At 43.8% G+C, this 11,956-nt stretch overlaps 1 protein-coding gene across 1 annotated transcript; it reads left to right on the top strand.

Annotated features, from left to right (window-relative positions):
* The first annotated feature begins 1,724 nt into the window (after positions 1-1,724).
* On the top strand, positions 1,725-2,660 carry LOC101645153 (olfactory receptor 13A1-like). Its single transcript, XM_004714414.2, has one exon. It carries the CDS (start codon positions 1,728-1,730, stop codon positions 2,658-2,660), a length of 933 nt encoding a protein of 310 aa, XP_004714471.1. The 5' UTR covers positions 1,725-1,727.
* The last annotated feature ends 9,296 nt before the right edge of the window (positions 2,661-11,956 follow it).

The raw sequence follows: 11,956 nt of genomic DNA, 5'->3' as shown, positions 1-11,956 counted from the left end.
GGCCTCATGAGGGGTGCACATTTGCTGGGAAGTTGTCCATCATGGCTGCAGCAGCGAGGACACACAAACCAGGAACCCCCACAAGGGGCTTTGTTTGCTGCCTCGCCCACAAATCCATAGATAGCATCGTCCGATTCCCATGAGTCTCCCTTTGAGCTGAACCTTCAACATGATCTGAACTTGGAATATTAAGAAACAGGTTCTTTCACTCAGTAGAAGATAACACAGTGATATAGTTTGACTAGGTTGCATTGACTTCTCTGAAACCGTTTACCAACTGTGTAAGATGGCCCGGTGTCTGCATGAGTGTGATCCAGTCCTGTGGCTGCATGCAGGTCCCATGCCATGCCCCTCGCAGGACGCTGTGGAGCGCTGCCCACTGCTGTGTGTGGCTGTGGGCTCATGAGATGCCTGTGGCTCAATGGCCTTCTGAGCAGGCTGGGGTTTATTACTTGTTGAGTACAGCGCTCATTCTTGAAATAATCCTTTGTGATTAGGGTCCTGGATGATACTTCAAACCTATATTGGGGGTCCCTCTCAAGAGGCTGTGCAGGAGTGTGTGGAAGTCCCTTTCTATTTGGGGACAGCTGACTTTGAAGGGCAGATTTTTCAGAGACCATGAAAAAGGGCACAGGGACTCCCACTCCATTCTGAAGGCAGCCAGAAGGCCTGTCCATGGGCATGAAGGAAGGGGAGCTGCTCCAGGTGCTCCAGCACCTGACCGGGGGCCCTGACACCTACCCTGGCTGGGAGCATCACGCCAGGACTGCCTGCTCGTTGGAGTATGAGTAGCACGTGCGCTCTTGAAAACCCCTGCCCCCACTGCTCTACTTCTTCCTCTGTCCACTGCCCTTGACCCTCAACTTGTTTCTGCTGCCAGACACAGTTGCCTCTGGCCCTTTGGGTGAGAGTCTGGGGTGGGGCATCCTACCTTTCTGCTCTGCTTCCTTACCAACTGCACCTCACAGCTGTCAGCCCTCTGTGGTCTGCCTCCTGATCCCCTCTTACTCCCGACTCTGCCTTCCTGCTTCCGCTACAGCACTCCCTGCCCCAAGCCCCTGGCTGTGTACAATGACCTTGCTGCTAGCTGATATGCAGAAACACCACTCCAGGGCAGCCAGCCAGGGGACAGGCCAACAGGGAGAAGTCCTGTTACTGACACAGAGAACAGGATGGCATTTTGGGATGAAGTGTGAAGGAGTGGAGAAAGCGGCAGGCTGGGAACTGACACAGGTGGGACCACATGCTGCTCATGGCTCTGGGCCTCATCTTCTGAGCAAGGTAGAGCCTGCAGATGTGGAGTCGGACAGGAGTGGTCAGGGGCTTGAGATGAACGGGAGTGGTCAGGGGCTCAAGCAAAGACATTTTATTGCCAGAGACTGGAGTGAGACATGGTGTGGTCTGAATGCAGTCTCGGGAGGCCTCCTGCTGCGTGGTGATGAGAGTAACAAGGAGGAAGGCAGTGTGGGAGTGGGGGGAGGGAGGGAGGGGGGGCCCTGGCAGCAGGGTGGAAGGAGGGACGAGTGCTCCTACTGTCCACCTGCATGTTTCTTTGGTGGACCTTCTTTGCTGACGGTTGAGTTTAATGGAATAGGAACGTATTCTCAGTTTGGGGGAATCTGACCTACAGAGTATCTTGACCTCCCCATAGTGGCCATTGACAGGATGCACTCTTCTTCAGCTCGGCTGGAGGGCAAAGAAGCGTCTCAACAGACAAACTGAAGGCCATGAGTAATCAGACCCTGGTGACAGAATTCATCCTGCAGGGATTCTCAGAGATGCCACAGCTCCAGGCCCCTCTCTTTGTCCTCTTTCTCATCCTCTACTCAGTGGCCCTCTGTAGCAACTCCCTCTTTGTGACTGCCATCATCTTCAGCTCTGGGCTCCACACCCCCATGTACTTCTTCCTGGTCAACTTGGCTGTGTTGGATGTGGCCTGTGCATGCACTGTGGTGCCCAAGCTGCTGGAGACCCTGGTGGCAAAGAAGAGAACCATCTCCTATGAAAGCTGCATGACCCAGATGTTCTTCCTATCATGGTCCGTGGCCGCAGAGGTGCTGCTCTTCACTGCCATGGCCTACGACCGTTATATGGCCATCTGCCAACCCCTGCACTACAGCACCCTGATGAGCCTCCGGGTGTGTGCGGCACTGGCTGGAGCTGTGTGGAGCATCAGTGTGCTTGGTGCTGGCGTCAACACCTGCCTGATGTTGCGTCTCACCTTCTGTGGGCCCAATGTGATAGACCACTTCTTCTGTGAGATCCCCCCCCTCCTGCTGCTGTCCTGCTCCTCCACGTATGTCAACAACATCATGACCATTGTGGCAGACATCTTCTTTGCTGTGTTCAACTTCCTGCTCACCATGGTGTCCTATGGCTTCATCATCTCCACCATCCTGAAGATTCGGACAGCCGAGGGGAAGCGCCGTGCCTTCTCCACCTGCTCTTCTCACCTCACTGTGGTCACCATGTACTACTCCACTATCATCTACACCTACCTGAGCCCAGGCTCCAGCTACTCCCCAGAGAACGGCAAGATCATGGCCGTGCTTTACTCCACAGTGAGCCCTACCCTGAACCCTCTCATCTACACCCTCAGGAACAAGGATGTCAAGGCAGCTCTCAAGAAAGTCTTCACATTCTTAGCAGAGAAACTGTAATTGCATAATTTGAGGGTAAGAGAAGCTGGTTCAGAGAAGCTGACAAGACCAAGTTATTGTAACACAAAATGTACTCATTTGGTGCCATATATATTGGAAAGCAGAATCTACATAAATGAAGACACAGTGTCTCCCATTTAAGATTGTCAGGAATCTGGTGTTGTGACTTGCTGTTCAGTTGCCCCTAGCACACGACAATTTCATGAGCCACAGCCTGAGCAGGGCCGGTCCTGCTCCGTCTTCTTGGCTCAGATTGGTGTGTCCCATCCGCGCTGAGGCTGCTGTATCAGTCCGTCCCTGGAGGGTGTTCCTGGCTTTTGTTGGTTCCTTTCTAGTGTCTGGTTGATGGCGTGTCCGAAGTAAGCTGTTAAAAGTCATGCCCATTCTTACTTTCAGGGAGCACTCTGGCTATAGGTCTCCTAAGATGACCTGCTCATTCTCTGTCCGTTTACAGTGCAAGCATATTCAATATTCATCACAAAGCTCCAGTTTGAACACCTCAATTTCTCTATCTTTCTCTCTGATGATCCAACTTTCACATGAATGCAAAACAACGGAAGAGACTGTGGTTCAGATCAGATGCACCTCAGTTGTCATTAAAGCACTGTGTTAATTTTTGAAACTTCAAAGAGGTTGTTTGCAGCAGATTTGTCCAATGCAGTACATTGTTTGATTTCCTGGCAGCTGCTTCCATGGATACTGATGCTTGATACAGTGGAATGCAGTTTTGGACAACTTCGATTTTGTCTTAATTTATCCCGAGGTTGTCTATTGGATTAAGAATTTAGAAAACTGCTAAGAGGGCACCTAGAAACCACTTTGGAAATTTAATAAATGTGGAGTATAAATACCCACTGGCAATACATTTCCTACTGACAACACACACACACACACACACACACACACACACACACACGGTGATCATGTAAAGTGAAAATGAGGAAGGTGGTACATAAACGATGTAACCATTGAACCATCACCAGCCTCAACTCTTCAGTAACGAGCCCAGTGATGGGTCCTAAGGTTCAATGGCTGCTCTCAAAGCCCCATCATGTGTGCCTTGTTTTATAACTAACCCCTTCTTCAGTGCTCTGGAACAGCTGCGATTTCTTGGAGACATAGACTGAGTCTACAGGAACTACATCAGGGTCATGTCCAGTTCCAGAGCTTAGTGCAGGTGGATTGTGTTGGCCAGGCACATGGAGGAAGAAAGGGCCTGCTGATAGAGTGGGGGATCAGGGAAATGATTGGAGACATTAAGGGAAGTGATACCCTACATATTAGCCAGTCTTAGGTAGCATCAGTGCTGCTAAGGTGCTGTGGATCTAAAAGTGGCAGCATGTTGCTTGATGGGAGGGTGAAATAGGAGTGGGTGAAATGGAGTAAGTGGGAAGATGAGAGAGAAAAATGGAAGAATGCATGCGTGAATGGGTGGATTGGTGAAAGGGTGACTGACTGATAGAACCGGAGGCTGCGTGGGAAAGCAGGTGGGTGGTGGGTGGGTGACTAGACGGTGAATAGGATGGATTGAAACAACCTTTCACAGGCTGAGAACTTGAGGCTCTACATGCTCCTGCAATAAAATCCAAAGCCTCTCCTGGAGAAGAGATATTGCATTACTAGTCCATGTCATGGTCAGTCATGGCCCATAGGTTGGAGGTTTAGCATAGAAACAATCATCAGAAGGTATTCAGGCAGTCGCACAGAGACTGGACATGCTTTTGAATAATTGTATAAAAACAGAAAAGCGGTACTTCATGTGTCGCTCCAGCAGGCGCTGACTGCAGGTAGAGTGGAAAGTCATAGACCCCCCAGCACTCTGGACCAGGTGGTGAGCCTGGTGCCCGAGCGGCGCTGCTGGCTCCTGACGTTGTGTGGGGATGTGGGAGCAGTGAGGACATGCTGGACGTTCTGAGCTGGTGGCTTCTTGGGGTGACTCGTTGCCAACCTCGTCAGGAGAGAGAGATCAAGAGATCTCTAGGTGAGCGGGGAGTGGCCTGGAGGCCAATAGTGGCTTGTGAAAGGAAAGAGAGGGAGATAGAGAAGAAAATAGAAGAAAAAGAACAAAGGAGAAAACAAAGACAAGAGCAAAAATAAAAAAATAAACCAACACACACAAAATGCAAAGACAAAAAAAAATAAAAGCAAAGAATCAAAAAAGAAACAACAAAAAAGAAAAACTGAATCTGCTCAGACTGTGGCACAAAAGAGAGAAGAGATAGAAGCAGAGGAAAAAAGAAAAAAAAAACAAAGGAAGAAAGGAAGGATAAAAAGAGAAAAAATAGATAAAGAGGTAGCTCAGCCTTGTGCCATGCCATGTAAAACACTGCGTCGTGTTGGGTGTAGCACTTCCACAGGGGCAGACTGGAACTCTCCCCATTGTGTGTGTGGAATTGCCTAGGCAATGTGTAGGGGGCTGGAAGCTAGCAGTGGCATGTGAAAGGAAAGAGAGGAAGAGGAGAGAAACAGAAAAGAAGAAAAAAAGAATACAAAAGAGAGAGAAGAAAGAAAGAAAAAGAAAACAGAAAGAAGTGGAAAATCACAACTGTGCTCGCTAAGACTGACTATGGTGGGAAAGAGAAGAGATAAGAAAATAAAAGAGTAAGAAGATAGCTGATCCTGATCGCCTGAACGTGGGGCTGGAAGGGTTTAAATGCTGCCCCAAGGTGGCAGGTTGGTGTGCCCTTTTAGTGCAGGGTCCCACCGGTGATGAGTGGAATTGCCCTAGTCGGCAAGATCACCGTGGAGACCAGACTGAGGTTTCCTCAGCAGCCTGGAGTGTGGTGGAGGGCATTCGCAGCTGCCTTGCGTGGTATGCTGCGCTCCCACAGAGGGAAGGCTGGAGTTCCCCCTGCAAACCATCTCTTTTTGATAAAGGGCTGAAACACACTAAAGGAGGAAAAAATAATCTCTTTAACAAGGGTTGCTGGCAAAATTGGATCTCCATTTTCAGAAGAATGAAACAGGACTCATTCCTCACACAATATACAAAGCCAAACTCAAGATGGATAAAGAGCTACATATAAACCTCAGAACTATAAAGATCATCAATGCAAAATAGACAAACACAAGTTCTTAATACAAGGCATAAACACACTATCAAACAATGAGAACACCTACACAGTAGAAGACAAAATAGAGGAGCAGAGTCCTTATGGCTAGTGGTTACAAGTTGGGCTGCTAACCTCAAGGTCAGCAGTTCAAGACCACCAGGCACTACACTGGAGAAAAGACCAGTTATTCTACTCCCCTAAAGAGTCACAGTCTGAAACCCACAAGGCTAGTTCTACCCTACTCTACAGGACCACTATGAATCAGAATGGGCTGAATGACAGTGAGTTAGAAGATCTCTTAAAATTTGACATTTGCGTGCATCAAACTCACATTTATACATTTCCATCAATTGATGTTTCATGGTGACCCTATAAATTTTAATGGGAGTAAAAAGCCTCATATTTCTCCCCTAAAGCATTTGGTGGTTTGGAACTACTGGCCTTGTGGTTAGCAGCCCAATTCATAATTCACTATTCCACCTGGGCCCTGTGCATAAAAAGAGTTCATCAAAAAAGTAAAAAGAGAATTCAGACATGGAAAAAAGTTTTTGGCAATGATGTATTAGACAAAGGGTTAATATAAAAATCTATAGAAAAGTGAAACACATTTCATGAACAAGTGGACATTAGACATGAAAAGACAATTCACAAAAGATGATATCTGTGTGGCCAACAAACATATGAAGAAATGCTCTTGATCACTAGCCGTTCAAAAATGTAAATTAGAACAGCAATGAGATACCAACTCACACAGGCACTGGTAGCAAAGTTAAAAATTAAAACAAAAAATAATAACTCCTAGAGAGGATGTGGAGCGATTGGAATCCTCATACACGGTTAGTGGGACGGCATAACCACTGTACAACCACCGCGGAAATCAGTGGAAAGTATGTCCTCAAAGAAATGAGAATGGAAATGCCGTAAGTGGTAGTCAGGTGATTTTACGTCAACTTGAAGATGTATGAAAGTGAAGGCGTGGAGTCCACCCTGTCAATAAGGTCGGTCTGATGATGTCTCTGTGGGGCTGTAGTCTTCTTTTAACCAGGGGGGACCTGGGAACCTCCCTCTCTGTGATAGTTAGGTTTTCTGTGTCAACAGGGCTCCCATAGGAACATGTGGGCGGAATTTAGCCTCTCAATCAGGTCAGTTTGTTCAGAGGGAAACAGATAAATGGCTTTCTGAGGCTGGCCTCCTCTCTCCCTGGAGGTGGGCAACACACACTCTCTCTGCTTCACCTTCCTATTGACCAGCACTTTGAGCCACGCTGATGGCAGTGAGAGCCCTGGTGATGCAGTCACCGCCATTGGATCCTCCGGCCTGTGCCCTTCCTGTCTTCTGCATCATTGCATGTGACTATGTGATTCTCAAGAGGGACTTATGGACTAATATCCATAAAATTGAACTTTATGGGTTAGTTCTGGACATATGGACTTGATCCGGACTAGGCAGAAATGTTTTCTTGATATACAATTACTCTTGATATAAAACTCTTTCCTATACTTATATGAGTGTCACTGAATTTGTTTCTCTTGTCAACCTGGCCTACGGCACCCTCTTTCTGCCCCTTCACCTTTCTGCCTGCTGGAACTCTGCCACTGACCCTGAGTGCTGCTGGTGCGCTGCTGTGATTCCACCGACTTTGGATCCACCTGACTGCACAGCTGCGTGTGTCTGAAGAGGGGCTTATGGACTCGTATCAGACTTATGGACTAGAGTTGGACCTGGCTGGGAAGTTTTCTTGATATATAATTACTTCTTGATATAAAGTTCTTTCTTATAGTTAGATGAGGGTCACCGGATTTGTTTTTCTAGTCAACCTGGCCTAATACAACATATGATTCAGCAATCTCTCTATTAAGTATATACTCTAAAGAAATAAGATATATAACACAAGCAGATACATGCACACCCATGTTTATTACAGCACTATTCACAATAGCAAAAGATGGAAACTAAATGCCATCAGTGGGGGAATGGATAACTGATTTTGGTTCATATATATATAATGGAATACTTGCATGCCTAAAGAATAATGCTGAAACCACTAAAGTCCTCATAACATAGACTGATTTGAAGATATGGTGCTGAGTGAAGTTAGTCAATCCTACCAAGATATATAAATCACTCTCACACCAAAAGAAGCAGATTTTGATGATTACAGAGAATCCAGGGTGAGTTTAGAGGAAAAGGGAGGGAAGGGAAGAAAATAAATAAATAAAAAATTAAAAAATGTAGATAATAGCATGTGGGGAACAGAAGGATTTCTCTTAAGTTGTCTCCCCAAAATATATGCCAGATTTAGCTTGAGAATGACTGTTCACTAGGCGGTCAGCGAAAGTAGGTCAGAGGTTATTCTCCCTAACAGCCATCAAGAGTGGATTGGGAGTCATTCTCACTGAGAGGTATCAACTGTCTAGATCAAGCAGACACCACTGTTTATCCCACAACAAATAGGGCCCATTCCTTTCTGTTATTGTTCCCTTGAAGCAGTGCCCATAGGCAAGCCTGGGACCACTCTAAAATGACTAAGCTTAGGCTACTATCTTGCCACACATGCCCCCCTATTCCCTCCTCTTACTATTGCACGTTCACCCCTAGGACATCCCCTTCCTATTGCTTGTATTGCCTATGTTACAACCCCTCTCTATGATGTAGATTGTTATCTGCTATCAGGGGGCTTGCGTGTCTCCCAGGATAGTAATTGTCTGTTTTTATTATATGAGACACTAGAGTGATCAAACTTGTTCTAGGATGAATTGTATTGCCCCTTTTCTGTGATGTATGATTCTGTAATCAGATCCCCCTAAAGTGATATGATGCGTGGTTAGCAATCAATAAGGAGGCTCCCTGGTTCTCGAGAGGGTGGCTGGCTGAGAGGTGGCTAACGAAGATGAGGCAGCTGCGCCTACTCTGACAGCTAAGCCCCCTCCACGAGGACCATCAAGTGGGGCTGAGGTGAGCAATGCTACCATGGATTGCGTCTGACTCCATTACTTGACTCCATCTTTTAACTCTCATGCTCTCTATGACTTTACTATAATCTTTACTTGTTATCGCTGTACAATTTCGCCTACCGAACCTGTGATGTTTTGTGGGGTTCCCTCTTCCCTTTAACCCCACAATAGCACATATAAGTAGATATGTAAATAGATACATAAGTAAACAGACAACATAATTAGATAATAGCATTAAAACAAAACAAAGTCATGGCTTTTGAGGCAATTCTGACGGATAGTGATCCTATTTGATAGGGTAGAACTATCCTTGTAATCTTTTGAGACTAATTATTTAGGGGAGTAGAAAGCCTCATCTTTTTCCCGCAGAGAGAATCTGATGATTTTGAAATGCTGACCTTGCAGTTATGCATCATGGATCCTTAGATAGTAACATAGATAAATAAAATTTAAAAGAAATAACAGGAGGGGGAGGCAAGGCAAGGACAAAACATTAAGAGAAACAAAACTTTCAGTAAGCCTTAATAAGCAAAACATACACATATTTTAAAAATTCAGGATTCATTATAATAGAAATGTACTAGCCATTAATCCAAGGGACTGTGGAACTACATCTTCAATGTAGGGCAGCGGTTCTCAACCTGTGGTTAGCGACCCTTTTGAGTGTTGAGTGACCCTTTCACAGGGTTCGCCCAATTCATAACAGTAGCAAGATTACAGTGATGAAGTAGTAACGAAAATACTTTTATGGTTGGGGGGGGTGTCACCACAACATGAGGAACTATATTAAAGGGTCGCGGCATTAGGAAGGTTGAGAACCACTGATGTAGAGGAAGAATAGTTGTGGATATTTAAGAGACTATCCCTATTATGAGGAAATACATACTAAAGTGTCTGGGTGGGGGAAAGGGCCTGGACACATGGGACATACTCTCAAATGACTCAAAAATTAGATTTTGTATGTGTGTGTATGTGTTTGTGTGTGCATGCGCATGCAAATGAGCACATGTGCTTGTGTATTTTACCAAATATTTCAGTAAGGTAAGAAATAATACCTTTTCCATATCTTCCAGGAAAGAAAAGAAAAATTCATTGCAATTGAACCAATTATGATTCTTAGTGACACTGCAGGGCAGAGTAGAACTGCCCCCTTGGGTTTCTGAGATTGTAAATCTTTATGGGAGTAAAAAATCTCATCTTTCTTTCATGGAGTGGCTGGTGGTATTGAACTGCTAACTTTGCAGTTAACAGCCAACATGTAATTCACTACACCACAAGAGGCAGAAACATTTCTTACTATTTGACAAGGTTAGCATTGCCTTGCTACTCAGACTTAACACAGACATTACAAGGATAGTAAACAACAGACCTACCCTTCAACAAAAATATTATGAAGTTAAATTTAATAATGCGTAAGAGGTAAAATATCATGTCAATGGAGCTAATGCAATTGGAAATTCAAGACTAACTAGATATTTAAAAAGCAATCAACATAATTTAAAATCCTAACAGACTAAATAAAAAACATAACTTAATCTCAATTGAAGTGGTGAAGGCATTTAGCAAAATTCAGCATGCATTAATAAAACTCTAAACACATTAGGAATTGGCCCTGATAAGGAATAATCTACACAAGCTTATGGCTAACATTGCGTTTTACAGTGAAAGATCACATGCTTTCTCCCTAATACCCCAAACAGGCAAACTTGTCCACTCTTATCACTCTTATCCAATATCATACCTACAGTCCTAGTCAAGGCAATAAGACAAGGGAAAAAGACATGCCGATTGATAAGGAATAAAGAAAATTCTTTCACATCCCAGAAGCATAGTTATCTATGTAGAAATATCCAAGGAATCTACCAAATGCTACTAAGATTAATAAATAAAAATCTAAATGAAATAGATAAATTGTCATTATATAAAATTAGCTATCTTTTAATTTACTAGCAGTGTATGAATTAAGTTAAAAATTTATAGTATTATTTAAAATAGCACCCAAAATAGGGAATACTCAGATATAAATATAACAAAATGTGATTAGAATATACATGCCAACACTACTTAAATTTAATGAAAAAAATCATTAAGACATAAATGCGAGACTTTTCTATAAAGAACTAGAAGACTTAATATTGTTTTAAAAACTCGCTTTTTCCCCCACAATTGACCTTAAAGTATAGACCAAGCCAAAATCTCATCAGGCTTTTTTAAAAACTATAAATTGACAAATAAAAGGAAAAGTAAAGGACCTAGAATCAGCAAAACATTTTTGTAAACAGAATAGAGTTGGTGAACTCACATAATTTCACTTCAAGGTGTACAGTAAAAGCAATAATGTACTAACAAAGAGACATTAGGTCAATGAAACTAAATAGAAAATTTAGCAATAGACTCACACATAAATGAAAACCATTGATTTCTGACAAAAGATACTAAGGTAATTCAAAGGAAAAAAGATAGTCTTTTCAAGAAATTGTGCAAAGACATTTGGATATATGTTAAAAGAAAAAGAAAAACCAGTGAATCTCAACTTTTCACACCACATACAGAAATTAACTTGAAATGAATCACACGCTAAACACAAAGCCAACCATAAATATTGTAGAAGAAAACAGAAAATATTTGTAACCTTGGGGTATGCAAAGATTTCTTGCCGGACACAAAATACATGAACCATAAAGAGTAAATTGATAAAGTTCACTTGAACAATATTGAAAGCTTATCAGAAGAGCATGGTTGAGAAACAGAAAAGACCATACAGAGGCAAGCATAGAGTGTTTGAAGAAAAACACTTCTGATGAGATATTGGATCTAGAATATATAAAGTATTGCAAAAACTCAATATAAGAAAACAAACCAATTTTTAAAAAGACAAAGGACATATTGCCAAAGATGACATGCCAATGAAAAAATACATACACGAGAAGAAACCCAACATCATTAGTCACTAGAGAAATGCTAGTTGTGACAGTTAGGTTTTTTGTGCCAACATGGCACCTGTAAGAGGATATGGGTGGAGTTTAGCCTGTCAATCAGGTCACAGCTTGATTACCTCCTTTGAAGGCGTAACCATTCTAAATGGTTCTCTGGAGGTTGGCCTCCTCTCCCTCTCCCTGGTGGTCTGACAGGGCACTGCCTGATCTAGGTACCCTGCCTTCTAACCTGCTCTGTGCTACCAGTGGGCCTTGCCATGCTCTGCTTCACCTGGCCTAGCCAACCCAAAAAACCACGGTGGACTTAGTCACTGTGTCATGCTGTTCCACGCCATGACACTACCCCACCTTGC

Source organism: Echinops telfairi, unplaced genomic scaffold (genome assembly GCF_000313985.2).
Source record: "Echinops telfairi isolate 266 unplaced genomic scaffold, ASM31398v2 ScPeMD7_70;HRSCAF=299, whole genome shotgun sequence".
Taxonomy (NCBI): domain Eukaryota; kingdom Metazoa; phylum Chordata; class Mammalia; order Afrosoricida; family Tenrecidae; genus Echinops; species Echinops telfairi.
The sequence above is the reverse complement of the archived record's forward strand: the minus strand, read 5'-3'. Positions and strand labels throughout refer to the sequence as shown.

Coding starts and splice junctions, on each gene's coding strand:
- LOC101645153 (XM_004714414.2), top strand. CDS start 1,728: ATGAGTAATCAGACCCTGGTGACAGAATTCATCCTGCAGGGATTCTCA.